Genomic DNA, 26,995 nt, shown 5'->3' with positions numbered 1-26,995 from the left:
AATCCTATTTTTTTTCTAATGCTATTTTGATGGCAGATATAAAAGGAACTTTTAGGTCACATATTCATTTAGCACTTAGTACAGTGCTCTGCACTCAGTAAGCACTCAATAAATACCATTGATTGATTTATATGTATCAGTTGTATTTATTGAGTGCTTACTGGGTGCAGAGCCCTGCACTAAGTGCTTGGGGGAGTACAATATAACAAAGTTTGTAGGCAGGTTCTCTGCCCACAAGGAGCTTACAGTTTAGAAGGAGCTTAAACATACACTGATTTATGTACTCAAATCATTGTTTTACTCAGTTCCTGGCTTCCTAAATACAGCATGGGCATTTGACCTTTTTTTAATGGTATTTGTCTTAAGCGCTGGGTAGATACAAGCTTATCAGGTCAGACACAGTCCCATCTTAATCTCAGTTTTAAAGATGAGGTAACTGAGGCACAGAAAAGTGAAGTGAGTTGACCAAGGTCACACAGCAGACAAGGGGCAGAGCTGAGACTAGAACCCAGGTCCTCTGAGTCCCAAGCCCATGTTCTATCTACAGTCATACTGTATTTTCTGCCTTTCCATCACTCTCTCTAAGTGTCACATCTGTAGCGTGTGGTGCTTGTGCTAAAGAATGCTGTATGGTATAGTGCCTTGGCTATATTTCAGTCCATCCAACTTCACATCTCCAAAATTCTCCTGATGTTTTCCCAAGTGCTGTTTTATTTTTTCTTTCTACTCCATTGGTAGATAATTACTGTTTAGCCCACAAATGCTCTTCCTTGCTTGCTGTTGCTTGGCTCCTTGGATGTAATTCTTTGACTGTTTTTCATTAATTATGCCTTTTGAGACAGTGTGGTAGGTGGTTTCAGCTGGAAATCAGCCAGATGAGTGTATTTTTAACTGGTTCCAGGGAGGCAAAGTTTATATGAAAAGATTGTAAGAAAGGATTTTTAGAGAGAATATAAAGATGACAGTTAAAGAAAATCTTCCAAGTGCTGTTGTAAAAAAATCTTTCCAAGAAATGAGGTAAAGCAGCGGTAGAACTCATTAAAAAAGTAAATTTCTATAAAAGAAAAAGTATGACTAAGAGAAAAATTTGGAATTTGAAGAACTTTGAGTGCCTTCCATTTTGAAGTGTGAAAAAACTATTTCCCAAACAAATCCAGAAACTGAGCTATTATGTTTGGATTATTTTATTTTTCCCTTTAAAGTCATTTCAAGCCAATACCAATACGTTTTTCTCCAGCAAGTCAGTACCATCAGATTACTGAATGAGCTTTGCTTTAGGCCTAGATCCCAAACAGTTTAAAGCCTCTGTTGTCTGGAGCTAGTGACACAGGATATTTTAGTGGCTAGGTAGGTAGCTGGTTTCTCTCCTCAACCTCTTTAGGTACTTGGGGAACAAAAAGATGTATAACCCTCTGAGGTTAAGATGATTACTTTCTTTTTTGTGTAATAAGCACACACCATTTGGCTCAGAAAACTAACGAGGATCCTGGGAAAGTCGTATTGGATTTGTGAGAGAAGAGGTTTCACAATTACCATGTATAGCCACAATTCCCCCCAAAATTAATATGGGAAGGAAAGGAGAAGGTGACACGATCATTTCTATATAGCTTATCTCAGAACATCTCTGTGAAACTGAATTTATTTGAGAAGCAGCACAGCATAATGGATAGAGCCAAGGGCTTGGTAGTCAAAAGGACTTGGGTTCTAATCCTCGCTCTGCCACTTGTCTGCTGTGTGACCTTGGGCAAGTAATTTCACTTCTCTGTGCCTCAGGTATCTCATCTGTAACATGGAGATTGAGACTGTGGGCCATGGGCTGTGTCCAACCTGATTAGGTTGTAGCTACCTCAGCACTTTGTATGGTTCCTGGCATGCAGTAAGTGCTCAACAAATACCATTAAAAAAGAATTGGCTCTACATTACTGTCGCTATTAATGATCTATTTCTCAGATTTTTGAAAACACAAAAAAAGAAAAACTTTCCTCTTCTCAAAAGAGAGAAAAATGGGCATTTAAGCATTTTAACTTAATTTTAATACCTAGTCTTTTGTTTAGTAAGCAGAAGGATCTAGAGGCCTGAAGACAAATAATTCTATTCCCAGGTTAATTTTTTCCCTCTTTTCTTCAAGTGTTTATTTTTTCCCAATTGTTTTTCATAATTTTAAAATGTATCCACACATTCAGCTCAGGCTTTTATGAAGTCATTATTAATGGTTTGACCCAGAATTTTCCCAGTGAGCTCCGTGCTTTTAATGTCATTCAAGGGAGTAGTCTTTAGAGAGTTTAAGTTCTTTTTCCCTTCCCTCTCGTGGAGTATGGCACCTTAAACCCCTACATTGTAACCTATTTGTAAACATTATAAGGAACCAAATTAATTATGGCTCATAAGTAAATCAGAGCTTTAGGGAATGCAACTGTTAAACTAAAAAGTTTTTTGGGGAGGGGGGAAAAGGCCAATATATGAGAATGGGGGGAGGAAGGAAGGAGAGGAAAGAGAAGAGGGAGAGGAAAAGTCCTATAATAGTTTTCACTTTTTAGATAAGCAAAGTGAGCTCACCCAGCGAATCGGAGCAATCCAGAATCATTTGCCCTGATATAAGTACTAACTCTCCTCCAATGAGTCTGCCTGGGTCCAGGTCCAGATTCTAAAATAAAGCATGAAAATAAACCAAAAACAGCCACAGTCCAATAAAATGAATCTTGCTATGCTTCAGCACTATAAAAATAATTTATTTGCTATCAAAATAAGCTTAAAGCATGTGATAAACAGCATCTCTTCTGGCCTCAGTGAAAGTATTCTCTCTGCCCCAAGATTTTTGGCCCCTCTAAAAGCAAGATTTTCAGTTAAACAGAAGTGTGTGGTGAAGCTGAAAAAGAACTGTAATTATGTAAATTATTTAATTTTAATCAATCATATGTTACTGCGTGCAGAACACTGTTCCAAGTACTTCTATGGGGATTTTTAAAGAACAAAGATAATTTATTACTTTAGAGAAGAGGCTGTGGTTAAAATACTGTTAAAATGTGAAGGCTGCTGACCTGGATATATTTTTTTCTAGACATTTCATTGATGACATAAAACATTATTCAGGTAGACATGGAAAGACCATGATTTATACTAAAAACCACAAATAAAAGCCTTGAACACAGGACCAGATGGAAACTTCTCTGGAAAGGCTTTTGGATTTTCACTGATATTAGGTATGGATTTGGAACAAGATGGCTGTAGAAAGAAAACTGTAGAAAACTAACTGGTCAGCCAGTTAATTGAATTTGAGTGCTTGCTGTGCACTTGAAAGAGTACCATTGTGGTTAAAGACACTGTCCCTGCCAGTTTAAAATCTGAAGGGGGAGATGCACAAAATTACAGATAGGAGGAATAAGTTTGGAAAGATGGGTATATGGCTAAGTAAGGGCTTAAATATTAGAATATGTTAGATATCAGCAAAAGTGCTAAATGGTCTGTGAGTTCATAAGTGCCATGATGATGGGAGGGAGACTGGATCCGGAAGGAGAAAATTGGGGTAAGCCTTCTGGAGGAGTTGGGAGTTTTAGGAGGGCTTTTAAGGCAGGGAGAACTGTGGAGTGGCAGATTAGAAGTGAGAGAGGAATTCTCAGAAAGGAGAGGGGCATGAGGAAGAGGTCAGAGGCAGAAGAGGTGAGAAGGCACAGTGCGAAGTTTAGCTTCTCACTTGGGAACGAAGAGAGTGAGTTGGGATGTGGTGAAAGAAAAGAGTTGATAAAAGGGTGAGGGGACCAATTGGCAGCCTTTAATCCGTTTTTCAGGTTGCTGCAGTGAGGAATTGGTTGGTAAACATTAGAGGCTGAGGCTTCTGCAAAACCTTGAGAAGACTGGTGGCTCGGGTGTGCCCTGAACTCTGAGCCCAAAATTCCACTCCTTTAGAACTCGATGCCCTGAGTACCCGACTGATTTGGCTTTTAGTTTTTGTATTTGTCCACTTTAAAGCAAAAACGCAATGTTTCATTATTTCTGATGTCTGTCTCCAGTCCCTTCTCCTCGCTTACACTCTTAGATTGTGAGGCCTCCCCTCATCATCGAGGCCCCCCCCACCCCACCCTGCCAAGGACCATGTCTAATTTCACCTGTGTATTTTCTCCTGTACATAGAACAGTGCTCTTAATAAATAGTGTTACTACTATGACTACTGCTACAATTAGGAGAGGAAAAATTGTGCAGAATGAAGTTTTAGAAAAATGATCTGGGTAGCCAATCAAGTAGAGCTTGTAGAAGAGTTAGTCATACTTATTGAGCGCTTATTATGTGCAGAGCAGTGTACTAAGTGTTTGGGACAGTACAATAGAGTAGACACATTCCCTGCTAGGAAAGATGGACTTAGGGTCTGCAGGCTAGCTAGGTACCTCATCGACCAAATTGATGCCCCAAAGATCTGATAAACTCCCCAGCCTTAACTAATATCGTCCCAAGAATGTACTCTCCTACCAATTTTCTTTGATGCCGACCACATCACCCTTTCTAAATGTCCAAAGCCCTTGCTGTGGCTGGACACCCCTGCAGCATACACACAAACCTACTAGCCCCTATACTCTGGGAAGACAGCAGCAGTAGTCAGACCAGCCAGGCAGCTAAGATGGAAGGAAGGTCATGGGAGCAGAAAATTACTGTTTTTGGGGTTCACCATTTCTCTGGTAAGTAATAGCGTTTAGCGCCATTGGCTTACAAAATACCATACAAGTACAGGGAGAAATGACATAAGTGAGAAGTACATACAGTCCCTGGCACTCATTGGGCTTGCAGGTCTAAGAAGTCTGGAGGGGTTTGGTGACTCTGATCAGCGAAGTAAAGTAGGAGGGGATGAGTCGGTTGCGTGCTTTAAAGCCAATGATAAGCAGTTTGTGTTTGATGTGGAGATAGTTGGGCAACCACTGGAATTTCTTGTGGAGTGGGGAAATGTGCACTGAATGTTTTTTTAGAAAAATGCTCCCAGCAACAGAGTGAAGTTGGGAGAGAGAAGGCAAGGAGATCAGTGAGGAGGCTAATGCAGTTGCCCACATACTTTACTCCTCTTCTACTCACTTCTCACTGTACCTCGATGTAGTTTATCTCCCCACCGAACTCACGCCCACATCCTGCTTCTGGCCTGGAACACCCTCTCTTCTTATGTCTGACAATCACTCTTCCCTCCTTCAAAGCCTTATTGAAGGCTCATCTTCTCCAAGAGGCCTTCTATGACTAAGCCTCCCTTTCCTCTTCTCCCACCCCCTTCTGCATCACCGACTTGCTCCCTTTATTCATCTCCACAGCATTTATGTACACATCTGTAATTGATTTATACTAATGTCATTTTCCCCCTCCAAACTGTAAGCTTGCTTTGGGCAGGGAATATGTCTGTTTATTGTTGTATTGTACTCTCCCAAGGGCTTGGTGAAGTGCTTTGTACGCGGTAAGCATTCAATGCATAATGAATGAATGAATGAATGAAAGGCAAAATATGGTAAGTGGATGGAGAGGAAAGAGCATATTTTACTGATGTTATGAAGGCAGAACTGACAGGATGGGTGACACATTGAATAGGTGGGTTGAATGAGAGAGATGAGTTAAGAATAATGCAGAGGTGGCAGGTTTATGAGACAGGGAGGAAAAGAGTGTTAACTACAGGGGTGAGAAAGACAAAGGAAGGACAGGGTTTGGGTGGGAAGACCAGGAGTTCCATTTTGGTCATGTTAAGTTTGATGGGTCACAGGACGTGCAAGTAAGGCTGTCATGAAGGCAGGAGGGAGGTGCAAGACCACAGAGGAGGAGAGAGGTCAGGGTTGGAGAGGTTTGGGTATAACTCATGTAGTTGAAGCTGTGGGAGTGAATGATTCTCCAAGGGAGTTGCTGTAGTTAGAGAATAGAAGGGGACCCAGAACTGAGTCTTGAGGGTCTCCCACCGTTAAGGTGTGGGAGGCAGAAATCTGCAGCTGCACAGATATACATTTGTACCAACAGGCAGGCATCTATTGATGGTTTTTTTGCCTACGGAAACACATTGAAAAGCAATGCAAATCAAGACAACCTCATTGGAAGCTTCATAGGTAGGAATATATTTAGAGATATGCTGTCAATAATTCAAATAACCCTAGTCAGTGTTCTTCATTCTTTCTGTAGCTTGTCTGATTTAAGATGACTCTGGAAGCATAATAAATTTTATTGCTCCTGAAATAATCCGTTAGACATCTCGAAAAATATTGTGCTTTATAAAGCCTTTGAGGAAATAAGAGGTGAATCGATCCGTGGTATTTCAGTGCTTACTCTGCAGAGCACTGTACTAAGCACTTGGGAGAGTACAGTACAATAGGGTTGGTAGACACGATTCCTGCCCACAAGAAGTTTGAGAAGCAGCGTGACCTAGTGGATAGAACACTGGCCGGGGAGTCAGAAAGACCTGGGTTGTAGTCCCGGCTCCATCACTTGTCTCCTGCGGGACCTTGGGCCTGTCACTTCACTTCTCTGTGCTTCAGTGACCTCATCTGTAAAATGAGGGTTAATACTGTGATCCCCATGAGGGGCATGGACTGTGTCCAACCTGATTAGCTTGTATCTATGCCAGAGCTTAATATAGTGCCTAGCAAATAGTGCTTAATAAATATCATAAAAATGAGCTTACAATGTATAATACCAAGGTCTGAAATGGAACAAAATGGACTGTAAAAATCAAGATAATGACATTCAGGATGAGAAAATGCAAGATATCGGTACAGATCCTCAGGAGGTTTGCTGAACTTGGGCGGGAAGGAGCCGTCAGATGTGGGCCGACACGGAAAGAGACCATTCTCCATCTCCCTGAATTTGTAAGCCAGACTGTCTGGCCTTCTCCGATTAGCTTGATGGTATGTGGTAGCAATGATGTGTGATGCATTTTGTTGATTCGTTCATTCAATCTATCATATTTATTGAGTGTTTAATATGTCAGTCTCACTGGAAGAACAGGGTCAGGTCAGATACCCGAAATGCTCCTCTTCTCCCCCTCAACCCAAGATCTCAGCTACAAGGCGAGCTGTTGCCTCTACCCATTAGTAAGGAGTAAAGAAGGGCATCAGCTGCAGCAGCTTTCCTCTCTCTAGTGTCGTCGATCTAATGGCCGCTGTTGCTGCCTGTTTCCTATTGATCTTCCCCGTTGTCCATCCCACACACCACCCCGCCATGAGCTCCTTCACAAACCCAAGGCCACAGGGGCCCGCCTCCTGTTGTGTGTTCTTGTCTTGCCTACACAATTCCTCCCCATACAGTCAGCTCTTTTAACGAGTGACTGAAGCTGCATTTCTAAGGTACGCCCTAAATGTGATGCAGAAAAGCAAGTGAGTGTTTAAGCTTAGAAAGGCATGCAGAACTTGTGTAGCATTACGATGATTAGATGATACAGACAGCTTAATAAACACACTATAATAAAATACCAGGGTGACATACTGTAGTGTGTTTGCCACATTTAAAAGTTACCGGTTGGTCAGGCCTGAAATGACGTGCGTGTCCTGAGGAGCAGGAGCACTGTGGCCTCATGGAAAGAACAAGGGCCTGGGAGTCAGGGCACCTGGGTTCTAATCCCATCTTTGCCACTTGGGAAGCAGGCCGCTTCTCTGTGCCTCACTTTTCTGATCTGTAAAATGGGGATTCAAGACTTGTCTTCCCTTCTACTTCGATTGTGAGCCCCAAGTGAGACAGGGACTGTGGTCAACTTGATTATCTTATATCTACCCCAGCACTTAATGCAGTGCTTGGCACATAGGAAGCACTTCACAAATACCACAAGTGTTATTAGACCCCAAGTTTGGGCTTCTGGTTTTAGGGAAAGAACCTCGATCCAGGGCCCAAGCCACTTAGGATGTTGTAGAATGTATTCCAAGTCAGGAATTGCACCCAGAAGCTGGGACATTTAGAGCTAAGGGTAGCATACTGTCGTAATGTGCTAGTGTTGTTCTTAAGTATGGGGATGCTAAGGAGATTTGAATTTCAGCTTTTCACCCTGAACAAATGAATTGGAAAATGGTAGTTTTGTTAAGTGCTATCCATGTGCCAAGCTTGATCGAAGCATTGGGGTAGACACAGCTTAATCAGGTCAGACACAATCCCTGTCCCACACAGGACTGACAGTCTAAATAGGAGGGAAAACACGTTTTGAACCCTCATTTAATGTTTGAGGAAACGGAGGCCCAAAGAAATGATTTGCCCAAGGTCACACAGCAGGAAGCTGGCAGAACTGGGATTAGAACCCAGATTCTCTGACTCCCATGCCCCTTCTATGAGGCTGCAATTGCTTCCCAATGCTTCCCTTTGGGAAAGACTTGCTTGCTTCAATAGTTTCAGAAGATCAAGTGCATAGTGGTTCAGCATAAACGTTTGAAACATTTTTGGAAGTAACGGCTTTGGAGGTAAAGACCTGTGGTAGCGGAGAAGGGTTGGCCTGACTCCCAGAGTCAGCAGAGTTGGAAGCTTTTCGTGCAGTTAAAGAATGATGGTCTGTCATTTGTCCCAACTATAATTGGGCAAAAGGTTTAAGGCAGAGTTTTTTATTATGTCTCCATGGAGAGCAGCTGGTGAAATAGGGCAGCCTGTCCCTTATGAGCCCAGGAGGGTTGATCGTCTGATGTGTGCAGTGCATTCCTGATTCTTCTTGTGAGAGATGTGTGGGATCTGATAACACACTCTCATGCTTAGAGGAAATGTATCTGTGAGAACATGGTGACGGTGCATGGACTTTTTCAGCAAGGTAGGCTTGTTTTAAAGGGGGCCGAGGGCAGGGTGTGTTGGTGGTGGGCTTCAAACTAATGCAAAATCTTGATTCACCTGTAATCCCACTTCTCTCCCTCCCTCCATCCACGCACAGCTCTTCTGATGGCATCAAAACTCACCCCTCACTGGCTATATCCATTTCACTGAAACAAAGTGAATTTTCTTTTCCCTTCACATGGGAGCATTTATTTGTGGGGATCCCACTGAGGTTTTGCTTGGGTTTGGAGACTAAAGCAGGGACACTTGTAGGGAGCATGATGAACCTGTCAGAATTCCCTTCATCTGGAACAAAATGATATGGATTTGCAACTACCCACAACTCCTCCATTCTTGCCAAGGAAGGCCTAGGTCACAGTGACCTTTAAGCTTCGTCTACTTCTAATGGACTGTTGTCAGGTATTTGCAGCCCATTTCCTTTCCTATCTGTTCACCACAAAATAGTCTAGCTGTTTCCTCAAGCTAGAGGTATTGAACTGTCCAGGGAATGGAGTGCTGCTTTGTGTAACAGTGGAAGACAGCAGGCCACAGTGGACTTCAGTTATTGATATTTGGAAGACTGTACAAGAGAGAGACCTTCATGCAAAGTTGGAACTCTTTGGTCTCCCTCATTGAGGGTGGAACTTAAATCTGTTTAAGGTAGGAGGGAAAGAATTTCCCAGTGTGACATGCCCACAGGTGAAGCAATATCACTGTCATAAATTTAATTTGAGCATCCTAGTTGGAAGATTTTTTTCAGAGTGGTTGCCACATACGCCTTGAATAATACTATTTGCATTCCCTTATTTTCAGCTGCATCATCTTCAACTATGAGGGCAGCTATGATAATAATGATTATGATATTTATTAGAGTGCTTACTAGGTGCCAAAGTACTTTGCCAAGTACTCTGATAGATTCTAGATCATCAGATTGTACCCAGGCCCTGTCCCAAACATTTTACACTCTTAGAGGTAGGGAAAGGCAGGTATCTTATCCCATTTTGCTGCTGAGGAAACTGAGGCAGAGAGATGTTAAATGACTTGCCCAAGGTCATTCAGCCAACCAGTAGTAAAGCTGTATTGGAAGAACGTCAAACTGTTAGATTTGGAGGGGGCAGAAGTAAATTTGAACTATAGTACACAGATATCCAGAAAACATCATAGAAAATTGCAGAAAATATGGTTCTGTTTCTTCCACGAAATGGAAGGCATGCTGATCTTCTCAAGGAGATAATTCAGTTGTCCCTTTAGCTGAGTGGCTCAAAAAACAGTGTCATTTAGTGGGAAGGAAGAAGGGCCGAGGAGTCAGGAGCCTCAGGTCGTATTTTCAGCTCTGCCAATGACTTGTTGGAAAACCTTGTTTGTCACTTTTCTCTGGGCCTCAATTACTTTATCTGTAAAAAGGGGATAATAATAATTGCCTCTCCTTACTTCACAGGAATGTTGTGAGATTAAAACTGTATCTTTACTTCTGTCTTTCCTCCAAAGCTTAGGGCACTATCAATAACCTTTTTGCCTTAGACTGTGAAGGCGAGATCTGTGTGAACTGCTGGTTTAAATGAAGTGGTATTTAAATTTAAATGAAGTGGTATGTAAAGGCTTTCCGTAAGCCTGCGCACATTCCCCAATATTCAGGAAGCACACATCCAGTTCTTCTATCATCAGAGGTTGTGTTCTTGCAAACTCTGCGTTTAAGAAAACCTGTACAACAGTATTCATGGGGCCTGAAGTCACACGCAGTGAACGCAACCATTTCTTCTGGCACCATGTCAGACTCTAACAAAATAGGGTTGCCTTATCAGAAGAATAGCCCCTAACAATAATTTGCACAGAGTAGATGCTTGATGAATAATATGACTGGTTGGGACTGGTCATCCTCTAGCTTGGCTTTGCAATGCCCTTGATCACCTTGCCTTCACCAGCAGACCCATGCCATAAGTGTGAAACAGCTTCTTTAGTAGCTAGGGAAGGCTGCCTAATACCATGCACCAGGTGTTTTCTTCTTGTGGTCTCAAATTTGGGCTATTGTGCTCTCCCCTTAATGACTCTGAAACCTCTCCATTTGACTTTCTGTGGTTCTAGTAACAAGTGATCAAAAAAGGCTCATTTACATGGGGAGGGAACACTCTTATTTTGGTTTCTCATCATTCATTTAGGTGGAAAGTTCTCTGGTTTCTCCCAAAAGCTGTTTGGAGAGGCTCTTCAGCTAATGAGTTCTGCACAGTGGTATTAGGACACTCGTGATGATGCTCCCTATCACTGTCAAAAGGGATTTTGCCCTGCATTTGAGAACCAGGTGCCTGCAGCTGGCCTTTTTATGGCTCTTGCAGAGGGATGATTGGGGTTTTAATATGTAAACCGATTTTTAATATGTAAATCCCTTTGGGGACCAGAGACTGTGTAATTCTCATCTGCATGTTCTTTCCCAGTGCTTAATTCAGTGCTCTGCACACAGTAAGTGCTTAATAAATACCAGCATTACTACTACTAAGCCTTCATTTCTTCCATGTGCTCCCCAACCCTTTTGCCTCACCTATATACTTGGGTCTGTAAACCATACGCACCTTAATTTTCACCCTGCCTCCACAATATTTATCTATCTGTAATTTATTTTAGTGCCGTTCTTCCCCACTAGTCTGTAAGCTCTTTGTGGACAGGCATCAGGTTTACCTACTATGTTGTATTGTACTCTCCCAAGCTCAATAAATTCTACTGATTGATTACTGCTGAAGCAAGACTTCATGGGAAGGTGCATTGAAGAAAATTACACTATTAAAATAACTTTTATTAGTTGAAATCTAGCAGTGAAGCAGCGTGTTTCACTTTCACTTAGAAGCGTTCTTTCACTTAGAAGTAATTTTTTCTTATTTTCAGCCCTTGGAAGTTAGTGGTGTTACCCCCAAAGTTGCTGTTGAGAAAATGGTGATTGTGAGAGAAAGACACACTGTATGTCAAAGGTGTACCTGAATTTGGAAGGCCGAGGAAGAGTTCATTGAATGGTCTGCGAGCAAAGATAGATCCTTGCTGGTCTAATGGAATGTTCCCTATATCAATCAATAGTATTTGAGTGCCTACCAGACCTAATTCTTCCCATCAGGGATCCTACAGTCTGTCAGAGGATCTTAGCCAGACCTCTTGTTCTCATACTGCCTCTGACCTGGAATGCCCTTCCTCCTCATACTCCCCCCGCACCCCTGCCCCAAAGCCTTATCGAAGGCACAGCTCCTTCAAGAGACCTTCCCTGACTGAGCCCTCCTTTCCTCTTCTCCCAAGTGCTTGGGAGAGTACAAACAACCGAGTTGGTAGGGATGCTTTTAGAAGCCTTTCAGTTGAATTCTTCTCTAGGGACCGGCCTGGGCACTGTAGGAATGTTCTCAAAGCTTCCTTGGTCTGGTTGGTGACTAGGCTGACCGTTTCATTTTTCTTTACGGTTTTGGGGGAAAGTGTGCCAGGCTGAGGTGCCCGGATCCAAACCCAGGAAGCTTGGGGTACAGCGAGCAATGAGAAAAAGAGTTGCCTAGTGGAAAGAGCACAGGGCTGGAGTCAGAGAATCTGCCACTTGCCTCCTGTGTGATCTTGGCCAAGTCACTTACCATCTCTGTGCCTCAATTTCCTCATTTTAAAAATGGGGATTCAGTCCCTCTTCTCCCTCCTGCTTAGAGTTTGAGCCCCAAGTGGAACAGGGACTGGGACTGACCCAATTTACTTTTATCTACCCCAGGGATAAGAATAGTGGTTGACACGGGGTAAGTGCTTAACAAATACAGTAATAATAGATGACTTTTCCATAAATGACTTTCTGACACTTTAGTCTTAGTGACTGTTGTATAGTTGAAACTTCAGAAAAGACTACTTCTGGCAGGTTGTTAATTCAAAATTTAGAGAAACATTTTATGATGTAAAAATAAAAGCTATTGTACCTTCAACATCATAGCTTTGGAAGTTTTGTCTCAAAACTGAGACTTTAAAAGGGTTAGAGAGCTGTCAGTTTAACATCTAAAAGCTGGCCTCTTATAAAGCTTCAGTTAAATTTTTTTTTTATTTTTTGGAAATGTAAAGAGCTATTATTTGTTATTTCATGATCGTTAACAAATATATAAATTTCCAAATGGCAAGGTCAAATTGAAGGGGGGAAAACTGAGCATATGAAGAAATATTGTTTGTTTAAAAAACTCCCACAGGAAACTATCTGTTAGTGGAGTAATGAATCAAAGTCTGGTAACTTTCCCCCTCATGCATTCAATTTATGCCATTCTTGCATTTTATTTCCCGGCAAATAAACTGAAATGGGAAATAATCAGAGATATAAAAATCATCGGAAAATGATATATTTATAGCCTTAAACTCCCTTGTTCCCACACTGGAACTGTCTATATTTAATCTCCATCACAGAGTCGTCTGTCTTATCAATTCTTTGGTAGCTAAATACAAACTTCAAGAAATGGAATGCAAGGCAATTTGTAGACAGTTTGTCCTTTGTTCTGAATCTATTTAGCTAAGGGAAAAAAATGTTCAAGGAAATATTTCCAGAAGAAAGTCTTGCTTATAATTCTGGGACAGCTCCTGCATAGGCACTGAATGTAAAATATTTTTGCCTTTTGGGAAGTAAGAGTGACTCTAGAAGTAATTCCCAAATCATGGGAGTCTTTGGGATTTTGAAATTAGCTGCTATTATGGAAATTAAGTTTTCTTGCACACTTGGATATATTGATCTATATCTTTAACTGCTGGTAATCATGAGAAGTGTATTGCTTCCAATGTGCATTTTCATTTGTAAATCACTACTTCTTTAGAAATAAGTGGGTCCATGTGCTAAACTCAGTTTGAGGTGACACATCACAGGGCAGTGGAAAGAAATGCTGATTTTTGGGCAAATCAAGCTAATCAATCAGACGTAGTGCTCAGTGAATGCAGGGCACTGTACTAAGCACTTGGGAGAGTATGGAGTTGGTAGACACATTCCCTGCGCACAGGACCTTATGGTGTAGAGACAGATATTCATATAAATAAGAAAATAATGGAGAAGTACATGAGTGCTGTGGGGCTGAGTGTGTGGGAGGAATAAAGATAATCTCCATTCCAGGTTAAGAATCACGGCCACAGGCAGTTGAACCCGTGCCCGAGGTAACACAGTGAGCTGCAGCCAGTCCTGTAGACTTTCCTCTTAAAAGAAACAAGTTTTTAGAGTGGTGGACTGTTTACCGTAGCAAAGAAGTTCCCCTTTTTTTCCTCAGATAGAAACACAGAAAAATACCTAATAAAATGTACCCATTTTCAAAAGTTATTATTGATAGCTCTAGGTAATAAAATAATAGTTGTGAATTTCTTTATGGAAGGCTTAACTAAATGTATGGCATCTTTAATAATAAAATATTGCAACCATGTGAAACCAAAATACAATATAGTACAATTAATGATGCTTTACATTTATTTAAACTTGCTGTAAAAAGGTTCAAACCACTTCCCATTTATCCATTCTAGCATTGATTTCCTTTGAAAATGAACAAATTTCATTTTTACATTGCTCAAATGGGTGTGAACATTAGCTCAGTATCTGAATTTTCTGATTCATGCCTCCTTGAAACCTCACCAGTAATGTTTTTGTAGCTTTCTTTTTTTAAAATTTGACTAGTGTATGGCACAGCTTCCTCACTTAACTCTCCTGATATTTCTCTGCAGTGTGTGAACTGGCAGACTAACTTCAGAAACACTCCCTTGATTGAGATTAATCAAGTGCTATTTAACAAATACCATGTGTTCTCAGCTTTTTAGTTCAACTAACCAAACCATTTTTGGTTCAAAGCACTGGCCACTTTTCCCCCACACTATATGATGCCAAATAGTACTGATGAAAATGCTAAAATCCCTGGTATATTTGTCTTAAAGCCCTAAAATGAAAATAAATAGCCTAAAAAGGTTCTAGTAATAAAACTCTGAGATCTTTTAGAGTTTGATGTTGACAAAATAATTTGACAAGTCTTGTATCAGTTCTTGATGTTAATTGGGAATTTAAAATGTTCTAGAAAACAGTTGGTTTCCCTCAATTATCTTCCCTTTCAAAAATAAATTTTTCCTCAGGCTTCAAAGTTTAATAAAGCCATAATGGAGTGATTCACAGGCAGCTGAAGGAGGAGTTGCTTCTTGTTACCACTTCTGAGAATACAACTTGAAATTTGTTAGAATGTATTCACTAATCCACTGGGGTCCTCTTCCAACTCAATTAGCTGCGGATAGTAGTAATAGTATACATTAAGCATCTACTGTTTTGAAGGGCACTGGAAATAAGTGCCAGGAAAATATTCACAGGTGAGAGAGCCAGTTCCTAGTGGTGCAGTAATCCAGTGGCTCCTCATCTAAAAAGAAGGTGGAGAAGGGTTAGGTGATACACACGGTAGGAAAGTTGAAGTACTATAGAAACAAAACATCATAAGACATACATACAAGTATCAGCAGTCTTGTACAGTGTACGGATGAACTGCTGATGAATAATCTCCCAGGCCTGTGCTCTTTCCACTTTGCTTCTATCCCAAGAAGTACTCATTAGGTGCCATGCTACTTCCCCAATCCTAATTAGATTGTGAGCTTTAATTAGGACAGATCCTCTGAGTCCCAGCTCATGTTCTTTCCACTAGGCTAAGCTGCTCAAAGTTGCAGAGAGACAATACTGTGGACTGACCTAAAGAAAATCAAGTTGTGTACCTGTCAGAACCAGGGAAATTCTACTCTCAGTACAGATTTTCAAAGACAGCACAGGTCATGCAGAGGACTTTTGTGCCTCATCCCCACGGAGAGGCCCGTAGTGTCGTAATTTTCAAATATAGAGGAGAGAGAACTATAATTATAAAGGCTTACATTTACTGTTTGTTTGGAAAGATATCCCAGAAAGGACAAAGGCTTGGGTTCCATTTGATTCCATGTGGCAAAATGGTGACAGAATGTACCTACTTCTGAACAAGGGTAACAAATCTCTTCTCTTTCCCACTTGGCTTCTTTTTGTAATTCAGCATGAACAGGCTGAAAAGGGAGAAGAGGAGGTGATCAGAAAGGATGGGTTGGGCATGCAACAGTCACTTTGTGTGTGTTCGAGATTTGGGTTGGGTGGCGTTGTTCAGAGCTGCTGGTGCCCTCTTACCCACCACCAGCAGCTTTGCCTGACCTCTGGGGTGGCCCTGAACCCAATTCCTCTGACAAGTATTGTTAGTCCCTGCTTCAGTTCTCAAAGGAGAGTGGTGGCCAAGGAAGTTAGTATTCCGTCGTCCTCTTTGCCCAGCTAAGGCCTGAATGGACAGTATACTGAAGACCTGGTGGTTGCCGATCTAGATGGGAAAGAGTTCTCAAAGGACAAAAAAGATAAACCAAAGCAGAATCTGGCCGGTTAATTCACATTTTCCTGAAGTTTTATTTCAACTGTGAGAGTGTTTCAGTATTAAGAAGTTTCTGTTTTTGTTTTACAAAAGATTGGTTTATTGACATTCAAATAACATCCCCATAGCAAATAAATGGGGAAGCAGTGTGGCCTAGTGGATAGAGCATGGCCCTGGGACCCAGAAGGATCTGGGTTCTAATTCTGACTCCACCACTTGTCTGCTCTGTGACCTTGGGCAAGTGATTTAACTTCTCTGTGCCTCAGTTTCCTCATCTGTAAAATAGGGAATAAGACTGTGAGCCCTGTGTGATACAGGGACTGTTTCCATCCTAATTAGCTTGTATCTGTTGCAGCAAGTGTGCCTGTCACTAAACAAATAACATTAAAAAAAAAAATCCATTCTCTTATGCAAGCACCCTGACTTGATTGCATGGGATTTCTCAGGTTCAAAACAGGCAGTGCACATGCTCTTCAGTGTAGATTGTGCAGAGCTTGTTGGGTCAAGGCTTGATGATAGCCTACCCCTTTATCCTGCTGCTTACCTATTTGGCTATTGCTTGCACTTCCCTGAGGGTGCAGACAAGGGCAGGTTATGATCTGTTAACACTCTGTTAATATTTTGAGGTGGGAAAGTGAAATCAGGAGATGGCCTAAATTGAGGTTAAAATGAGGGTTTTTTTCTATAAATTATGGATTTTAGTTTTATAGATTTTATAGATAATAATGTTGGTATTTGTTAAGCGCTTACTATGTGCCGAGCACTGTTCTAAGCGCTGGGGTAGACATAGGGGAATCAGGTTGTCCCACGTGGGGCTCACAGTCTTAATCCCCATTTTACAGATGAGGGAACTGAGGCACGGAGAAGTTAAGTGACTTGCCCACAGTCACACAGCTGACAAGTGGCAGAGCTGGGATTCGAACTCATGAGCCCTGACTCCAAAGCCCGTGCTCTTTCCACTGAGCCACGCTGCTTCTAGTTTCTAGTTTCTAGTTGCTTACCCATTTCCACAGATAATAGAAAGTTAGAAATATAATAGGATGCAGGATTGAAATAACTTAGTGTTAAAAACAGTTTACAAACACTAACAAATTCCGGGGACCTAAAGAATCATTCCATCATTTAAAAGTCTGGGGTTACAAAGTGGAAGCTCTCTTAAACCATAGACCCAAAGTGTTTACTACTAGGTCATTTTTTTCTGGGTTCCTTGGGTTGGCCAGATCCAGAATCTGATTTGTGCAGTTCCTGGCAAGTTGGAAAAAAAAAAACAACGGTAACCCCAAAACACACAAAAAGCCCAAAAAGCAAAGTTTGTCTTAGGTAGAATGTTTGCAGTGGAGTATAGGAGAGAGGTAAATCTTAAATGACATTCTCCTCTGTTTTCTGCAGCGATTTTTTTTTCTTGTTTTCTCACCTGAACTGATGTAATGAGGGGATTTTACTTAGGCTATGGAACGTGAGTAATAAGTATTGCTAGTAATTTATGCTTATGACTAAACACTCAAACTTTTCAGTCACTGAAATGCTGGTTATTGGTACTATGTTGCTGAGTCACTCAGCAACAAATAATAGCATAAATAAAATTCGGGCAGTGACTTGCAGTGCTCAGAGCCCAAACCCTTAATTAGATTTTCTGTAACTGAGGTTTCTTTGGTGTTGCAGGACCCGCCTTTTTTATTTCATTTTTGGAGAATAAAGTTTAAGGATTTCTTAGTAGTTTTAGCCCTTTTACAGGGTGTATGTCGGCCATAACTCAGGATGTTGTGTGTAAAGCAGGGCCCTTGTCCAAACCTTTCCGGAGCACTACTTTCCTTTTTCTTACAAAAACAAAATCTCCCCTACAGATTGTGCTGACTGAACACCCAGATGCCATTGACTGTTTTTCTAGCTCAACTTGCTTATTTTTATTCATTTCATTGCTTTATTTTGGGGAGCTACATGGTTTGTTTTGGCAGTGAAAGGACGTATTGTTTTATTTCTGGCTTCATGAATTTCATATGGCTGATGACAAATGAAGTGTATGCATCCATTAAAAGACGGATGCTTGAAAAATGTGCTTTGTTCCAACTGTTGTCTATGTTCTTGGGCAGAGATGCTTTGTGAACTGACCTGCTACCCATATTGCTGTGGTTTTCAGCCAGTGAAGGGTCAGGTCAGAATATGTAGCTTGTAAGACTGCCTGAGAAGTGTAATTTAAGGAAGCAAGTGTCCTGGGTTGAAGTTTTTGCTCCCAGCCATCATTCTTAAAGCTCTTTAGAGCCTCTGATTTAACCAATCCATCAAAGGTATTTATTGAGCACTTGCCATGGGAAGGGTACTGTAAGAAGCTCTTGGGAGAGCTCTGCACATAGTAAGCGCTTAACAAATACCAACATTATTATTATTATTATTACAATAGAGAAGGCAGAGATGATCCTTGCCCACAAGGAACTTACAGACTAGAGCAGCGAGACAGACATTAAAATAAATTACCGATATACTTGGTGCTGTGGGGATGGGGGTAGGGTGAACTATCAGAGTGCTTCCGGGGTACAGACCCAAGCACACGTGTGACACAGAGGGAGGGCGGATGGGGAAGTGAGGGCTCAGGGAGGGTCTCTTAGAGGAGTTACGATTTTAGTAGGGCTTCAAAGGTGGGGAGAGTGGTGGTCTGATATGGTGGGTTTATGCCTTCTCGGCCCCTCATCGCCCCAGAATTAAACGAAACATCTGGCACTTGCAATCTAACCTCCTTGTGCCACCCTGTGCCCTCCTCACCACAGCCAGGCCAACTGCCTTCCTTCCCCACCATCCAGCACTGGCCTAGCCCCCCTCTGCACCATCGAGGAGACCCCCTTCCCATCCTTCTTTTCCCTGGCCCAGCCACAGCAAGAAGAGCACCTGCAGCCTGAAGCCTTATAGAAATTCAGAAAAGCTAGTGCCTGAGTAGCCACTACCCTCCCGTCCTAAAAGAACCCTCCCTCGACCTCACTTCCCTTTTTAGTTATCACCCTAACTCCCTATTACCTTTCCTTTCCAGGCTCCTAGAACGAGCCGTCTGCACTCGCTGCCTAGAATTCCTTAACTCCCATTCTCTCCTGGGCCCCCTCCATTCTGGCTTCCATCCCCTCCACTCTACTGAGACTGTTCTCTCAAAGGTCACCCTTGACCTCCTTCTTGCCAAATCCAATGGCTCCTACTCTATCCTAATCCTCCTTGACCTCTCAGCTGCCTTTGAGCAGCGTGGCTCAGTGGAAAGAGCACGGGCTTTGGAGTCACAGGTCATGGGTTCGAATCCCGGATCGGCCACTTGTCAGCTGTGTGACTTTGGGCAAGTCACTTAACTTCTCTGTGCCTCAGTTACCTCATCTGTAAAATGGGGATTAAGACTGTGAGCCCCACGTGGGACAACCTGATTCCCCTGTGTCTACCCCAGCGCTTAGAACAGTGCTCGGCACAAAGTAAGCGCTTAACAAATACCAACATTATTATTATTATTATTGACCATCCCCTTCTTCTCCACACCTTATCTCACCTTGGCTTCACAGACTCCGTCCTCTCCCAGTTCTCCTCTTATCTCTCTGGCTGGTCATTCTCGGTCTCCTTCGCAGGCTCCTCCTCCCCCTCCCATCCTCTAACTGTTGGGGTTCCTCAAAGGTCAGTCCTCGGCCCTCTTCTGTTCTCCGTCTACACTTACTCCCTCGGTGAACTCATTCGCTCTCACGGCTTCAATTATCATCTCTGTGCAGATGACACACAGATCTATGTCTCTGTCCCTGTCCTCTCCCCCTCCCTTCAGGCTCGTATCTCCTCCTGCCTCCAAGACGTCTCTACCTGGATGTCTGCTCGCCACCTAAAACTCAGCATCTCCAAAACTGAGCTCCTCATCTTCCCTCCCAAGTCCTGTCCTCTTCCTGACTTCCCTATCACATTGGATGGTACGACCATCCTTCCCGTCTCTCAGGCCCGCAACCTCGGTGTCATCTTTGACTCGCCTCTCTTGTTCACCCCACACATCCGATCTGTCACCAAGACCTGCTGGTCTCACCTTTATAATATCGCCAAGATATGCCCTTTCCTCTCCACCCAAACGGCTATCTTACTGGTACAGGCTCTCTAATATCCCAGCTGGATTACTGTGTCAGCCTTCTCTCTGTCTCCCTTCCTCCTGTCTCTCCCCGCTCCAGTCTATTCTTCACTCCGCTGCCCGGCTCATCTTCCTGCAGAAACACTCTGAGCATGTCACTCCCCTTCTTAAAAACCTCCAGTGGTTGCCTATCAACCTCCGCACGAAACAAAAACTTCTCACTCTAGGCTTCAAGGCTCTCCATCTCGTTGCTCCCTCCTACCTCTCCTCCCTCCTCTCTTTCTACTCCCCACCCTGCACGCCCCGCTCCTCTGCCGCCCACCTCCTCACCGTCCCCGTTCTGACCTATCCCGCCATCGACCCCCGGGCCACGTCCTCCCGCTGTCCTGGAATGCCCTCCCTCCTCACCTCTGCCAAAATATTCTCTTCCCCTCTTCATAGCCCTACTTAGAGCTCACCTCCTTCAAGAGGCCTTCCCAAACTGAGCTTCCCCTTTTCCCTCTGCTCCCTCTGCTGCCCCTCTACCCCCCCTTACCTCCCCTCAGCTAAGCTCCCCTTCCCCCCTCCCTTCCCTCTGCTCCTCTCCCTTCCCTTCCCCTCAGCACTGTGCTCGTCCGCTCAATTGTATATATTTTTATTACCCTATTTATTTTGTTAATGAGATGTACATCACCTTGATTCTATTTATTGCTATTGTTTTAATGAGATGTACATCCCCTTGATTCTATTTATTGCTATTGTTTTTGTCTGTCTCCCCTGATTAGACTGTAAGCCCGTCAGTGGGCAGAGACTGTCTCTCTCTGTTGCCGATTTGTACATTCCAAGCGCTTAGTACAGTGCTCTGCACATGGTAAGCACTCAATAAATACTGTTGAATGAATGAAATGCTTTGATGAATGAAATTTTAGAATTAAGCAAGAAACATCAGCACTGGATAATTCTGGTAGCGTATCCCTGAAATAAACTCATCAGCTGACTTGTTCCTAACCTTTTTATATTTGCTCAGTGTGCTTGACTTAGTTCTTTCACTTTGGCTTTGTGTAAAGTTTATTTTGGTTGAATTTCGAATATCATAATATTGAAAAAATGCAATGAGTGTTTAATTACTTTATCCTTTAATTCTGATAAAAGTAGAAAAAATATTTTACTTCCTGAGTTGCTTCCATAGTTAAACATGAACCTGATAAACTTGAACAAATTCAGGAGCAAAACATTTGCTTTTACAATGGCCAACTGTGTCTGTAAGAGCTTTTTTTAAGGCATTTTTACACATCTAGCAGAAAGTACTATTGATAAAGAAAAAGACTTTCTCTGAAGCATGGACAATGCATTTTAGCATGTCACTGCTAAAATGAGTTAATAATAATAATAATGTTGGTATTTGTTAAGCGCTTACTATGTGCCGAGCACTGTTCTAAGCGCTGGGGTAGACATAGGGGAATCAGGTTGTCCCACGTGGGGCTCACAGTCTTAATCCCCATTTTACAGATGAGGGAACTGAGGCACAGAGAAGTTGTGACTTGCCCACAGTCACACAGCCGACAAGTGGCAGAGCTGGGATTCGAACTCATGAGCCCTGACTCCAAAGCCCGTGCTCTTTCCACTGAGCCACGCTGCTTCACTTAAGTGGAGTTAGAGGCAAACATTTGGTGTTAGAGGCAAACAAACATTTTAAAGTAATTTTGTAATTTTTTTGGTCCTGTTAGCAAACAGTGGTTTCTAATCTCTTGTGAAGTGTGGAGACCCTCTTAAAGGGTAGGCTGTAGCTGTAAGGACCAAGTGGTTCAAACAAATTCTGTGATAGTAATAAACATACATTAGCTGGTTTATTAGGATTGGCATATGCATGCATCTGCTTTTTGAAAAATATATTTACTTAGTTTTATCTGAAATATCAAATTTCATTGGTTTTTAATAGGTCAGCAAAGTCTCTTCAAATGTAGCTGTTGACAAAGTAATGGATGTTGTATAGGACATTGACATTTAAAGAAAGCACATTTTCTTAAAATAATTGAAAATAGTTTCTTGTGCTTTAATATAATAATATAATATATGTTTAATAGTTACTCATAATCTCATGGTGAAATTTGATTCACCATCTTGTGAAGTAAAGATTGGGATGCAAGTTAGTTTTGGTGGAGTTAAATGTAGTTAAAAGTCTCCAGAAAAACCCCAACTCATATTTAATGGCACTTTGTAAGGAAATGTGAAAGATGTCTGTTATTTTACTGTAGAATATTTAATTTCTCAAGGTAATGTGCGAAGAATGTTGCAACATTATATTTTCTCTCTTTCTGTTAGATCTGTCGAAGAATAAATTGACGGAAGTTCCAATGGAATTATGCCATTTTGTATCACTGGAAACACTAAATCTTTATCATAACTGCATCAAAGTTATTCCAGAAGCCATCATCAACTTACAGATGCTGACTTACTTAAATTTAAGGTAGGTAAACTTTATAGATTTTTTTCCCCCTTCTTTGCAGTTTCTGCTTCTGTTTATCAGGCTTGCTGAAAAGACTGATGAGTATTTAATAATTCCTTCCACATTCTTTACCTGCAAAGAGGGTTTGTGCTTGTATTCACTATTGATTATTTGTATTCAAAATTAGCTGTACTACTAGTACTGTTTTCTCTGCCCACCTTAAAGGGGCTAGTAGACTAGTATGTGCATTGTAGATGTCAATAAATAAGGTACCTAGTAGGCACCTACCTTTATATGCCATAGGCCACCACTGATCAGTACTTGGAGTTGAGAGAAAATATGAGAGCTGACAGTATCTAATTAGCCTGAGAAAATGTTAAAACTGTGAACCCCATCCCGATGCAAAAAGTTTTGCATGTTTACTGCTAGTGACGAGTTCGGCTCAACAAAGGCCTTGTCCACAGGGATGGATGGTGCACTTTTCGAGTGTAGCGGTTTTAGCCCCTCCATATTTATGGCGTCGAGATTATGTTGATTTAGTGTATTGTCAGTGTGCTTCTTCCTGTCATAAAGCGTCCTGCTCCAAGAATTAAGGCCAAGAATAATAAAAAATAATGAACCAGTACAACCATCTGGAGTGAGCCGCCTGGGTTGCCTTTGGCATACAGGAAAACCCCTTTCGTTTAATTTGTATCGTAAATTCATTCAAAAATGGGCAGGGAACATGTTCACCAACTCTGCATAATATACTCTCCCAAGCGCTTAGTAAAGTGCTCTTCCCGCAGCAAGCCCTTAATATATTTAACTGAATAAAAAACCAGAGAGGCCACTTTTTAATCAAGGTGAAGAACCAGGGTATCTAGTAGCCTGCAAGTGGTGATCTCCTCATAGAAGTGTCACACGAACGCAAGGAAAGGAGTTGACCATGTGTTGGGTCCTGTGCCACGAAGAGGCTCACATGGAGACTTGAAGAAAAAGAAGTTTTGGCCTTGGGCATTTTAGGTTCCTTAGGTTTCTGATGCTGCCTGTGAGACTGACCCATGTAGTGACTGCCCAGAGTAACGATCCCTTGGGTTGAGACCTCCTGAGCAGATGGAGATTCTCTAGTAGAGCCGTGCCCAGGATGGCATTGCCTCACCTGACCCAGTCCCGCCTTCTGTCCTGCCTCACTTCCAAACCCTGGATCTCTAGGTTCTGAGTCCAGCTCAGTAGTAGAATTTATGGAGTGCTTACTGTGGGCAGAGTACTATTCTAAACACTGAGAAAACAGATGGGAATTAGACAATGCCCGTGTCCTTCGAGGGGCTCACAGTGTCAGGTTCATGTGAAACAGAAAATGTGAAGGGGCATTCTAAAGGGGTGGCACAGCCCTCGTGTGTAGAATTCAGTCTTGTGCAGTGCCCTCTCGAAGACTTTTGAGACCAAAGACTTATGCACAAACTTACCACTGGTTACAAATGAGAGGGTACCTCAGGAAACAAGAAGCTTTTCTACCCCCCAGTGGGCTGAAACAGCATCCAAAGTTCCCCAATCTGACTCTTTGGAGGGCATCTTCAAAGTGTAGAATCTGTGGGAAACATGTTGGACCAGCAATTATAAGCAACCGAAGTTGTCTCACTGGGCTGCTTGCTGGGATACAGTATACTTTCAGGCTGCCGATGCCAGGCTAGGAAAGTATAACTTCCCTCTTGTGGTGTAACCGGCATTCCCGCATTCCTTCAGGGGTGGGTCTGGGAACTAATCGGGTGCACTCTGAGGTGCACAGGCTTTCATCTGCAAGACACTGCGAGCTGTGGTTGGCACCGGGACTTGGGATCTCCCCAGGAGGCCTCAGATTCTTGTTCTTTTAGGTCAACCTCTATTTTAATCTAAAGTTTTAATTGCCATTGGCTCTCTGGGATTTTCATACCGTCCAGAGCATATGCACCCTCCTTTTGCATTGAGGTCTTGAAGTGATTCCTTACAAAGTATGCTACTCTGTTCATTGCTATATTCCCCCAGAATTGCAGAAGGAATTTAAGTTCCCCTGGGCAAACTAGAGAGCGAATGGAATTCCTCCTCCTTTTTACTCAGGAAGGTAAAAATTATTCCCCTTCAATCATTCCCTTCTGCTTTCTGCTGGCTGCCTCATCTTGTTATTTGGGATGTTGTCTCACCACTTTCCAAAAACCTCCAGTGGCTATCCATTTCCCTCCACAGCAGAGTCCTAAATCTTGGCCTTAAGGCTCTCCACCTCCCACTTACCTGCCTCCGACACCTGGTTCCACCCCTGTCTGGATCTCTTTCCTCTTTCAGATCTCCTCAGACTGCAGCTCTCCCCATCTTCAAAGCCCCACCTGAAACCCCATTCCCTACTGGAAATATGCTTTGATTAAATTGTACCATCCCACCTGGTGTCATCCTTAAATCCACCCACTGCACCTGGGTACATAAAGCCATCCTTTAGTATTTATGGTCTTATTTGATCACACTACCTGTTTGCTCACATATTTATTCAGTTAATTCAGTCAGTGATATTTATTGAGCACTGTATTACTCACTTGGGAAAGTACATTGCCGTAGTGTTGGTAGACTTGATCCCTGCCTATAAGGACCTTAGTATCTACAGGGGAAGTCAGACATTAAAATATATTATCGGTAAGGAAAATAGAATATAAAGGACATTTACGTAAATCCTTGGGGCTGGGTTGAGTACCAAAGTGCTAAGGAATACCCCAGCTAGTGCATAGTAGTCACAGAGGAGAGAGTGGTTAGGCAAAATGAGAGCTTAATCAGGAAAAGCCTCTTGGAGGCCAAGTGATTGTATGAGGGTTTTGAAGGTGGGGAGAGTGGTGGTCTGTTGGATCTGAAGGAGGCCCGAGAGAGGAGGTTAGGGGCGAGAAAGACAAGATCGAGATCCAGATCCTGGATAAGTTTCACTGAACTTGTAACTTATCAAATGTTGTTGTTCTGGGCTTGTGCTCATGAGCTATGGCCCAAGCACCTTATTAAGCACAAGAGTAAATAATTGGCATTTCTTATCAGATTCCATTGGGGTTGGTTCAGCCTATATTTATTCAGGCTTGGCGGAAAGGATTTTTCCACTGTAGGTATCACCTGATCACAGAGGTTGTTTGAATCTTTCAGATCACTGTTTGTGCCGAAGATGGACAGGGAGAACACAAAGGAGGCTTTGTGGTCTGGCGGACTGGTGGATAAAGCATTAATTTAGCCTCCGACATGCCTTAGTTCTGTTCCCAGCTCTTCCATCGTCTTTAGGAAAATCTTTTGCACCCTTTGGACCTCAGTTTCAATGTCCATGAAATGGTGCCCCTCATCTACCTGCCCAAGTCTCTTGTAAGAGTTAGATATTTGATTTAAAAGCCTTCCCCTCCCACCCCCACGAACCTCTGTAGAGTTTTAAAGGTGTTGGAAGTGGCATTAGACATTGGAAATCCCGGGTGCTCTGCAATGGTGATAATGAGCTCTGCTCACTCCCTGGCTTTTGATGCTGCTGGTGTTCAGTTGCTTTTGTGAATTTATCCTGTTTTCTTCTTCTCTGTATGAGTTGTTGGTTTCTCTCCCCATAAAAATGAAAGCCAGAGACAGGGTCTTAACTGGTGTCTTTGTACCTTATCCAGTGCATAATACAGACCTTTTTATAAGTGCTTAATAAATGTCAAATAATCATCATCCCCAGTTAACAATAATTCCTAGTCCCCTATTTTGATATGTCATGATAAACTATGATGAGGTTGCAGAGGGGGAAAAAGAAAGTATTGGCAAACCTGTAAATTGGGGTTTTTTTTCTCTTTTTCAAAAGGAACTGATTTGATCTCTAGAATAGGCCAGTGAGCTAATGAACCACCGGTTTTATAATGGTTTCTTGTACCCAATTAGGTCAGTGTGGACATGAAAAAAAAAGTCCTGGGTATGGTTTCTATTAGCTCCAGAATGGAAATAAGGTTAAGGTCTTTTATATGGTTGGAGGTAAATTAATGTGTAATCGCCACAGATTGTACTGTTCATTCAGACTCATTAGTGCAGTTCTTTACATCATCATCAGTCTAAACTGCAAGTGACTGCTGACACGGCATATTAACCCTCACAAATGTTGTTGATGCCGAACTGGAGTGAATACATTCTGTTTTTTGGGGTTTTTTCCCCCTGTGACTCCATTCTTTGCACGCAGGTGCAAAGTCCCACTGATTCTCACTATATCCTACAAAATGATTTTTGAAAAGTGCAGGCTTCCCAAACTCCAGCAGGCCACAGTCAGGAACAGCAGCGCTTTGCTTCTTCTTTGTCGGCCAGCAGTAAGTGAATCTGGGCTCTTCCAGCTTCCCCCTTCCCACCTACTCAGGTGCTGCTAGTTGAACAGCAGTCGGGTCAGCGGTGAGAGAGGCAGCCTAGGCGCCTGTGAAGAGTGGGCCTGGG

The 26,995-nt window shown here is 42.4% G+C and overlaps 1 protein-coding gene across 9 annotated transcripts in view; it reads left to right on the top strand.

The window, feature by feature from the left end:
* LRCH1 (leucine rich repeats and calponin homology domain containing 1) overlaps positions 1–26,995 on the top strand; it is a 131,928-nt gene that overhangs the window by 39,735 nt on the left and 65,198 nt on the right. For all 9 annotated transcript variants that reach the window (XM_007668615.4, XM_007668619.4, XM_007668614.4 and 6 more), the window contains exon 2: positions 22,456–22,600. In XM_007668615.4, coding sequence (XP_007666805.2) covers positions 22,456–22,600 — 145 coding nt within the window. The remainder of the gene's footprint in view (positions 1–22,455; positions 22,601–26,995) is intronic.

The sequence above is a fragment of the Ornithorhynchus anatinus genome, chromosome 20 (genome assembly GCF_004115215.2).
Source record: "Ornithorhynchus anatinus isolate Pmale09 chromosome 20, mOrnAna1.pri.v4, whole genome shotgun sequence".
Lineage (NCBI taxonomy): Eukaryota > Metazoa > Chordata > Mammalia > Monotremata > Ornithorhynchidae > Ornithorhynchus > Ornithorhynchus anatinus.
This window is presented reverse-complemented; position numbering and strand designations above follow the sequence as displayed.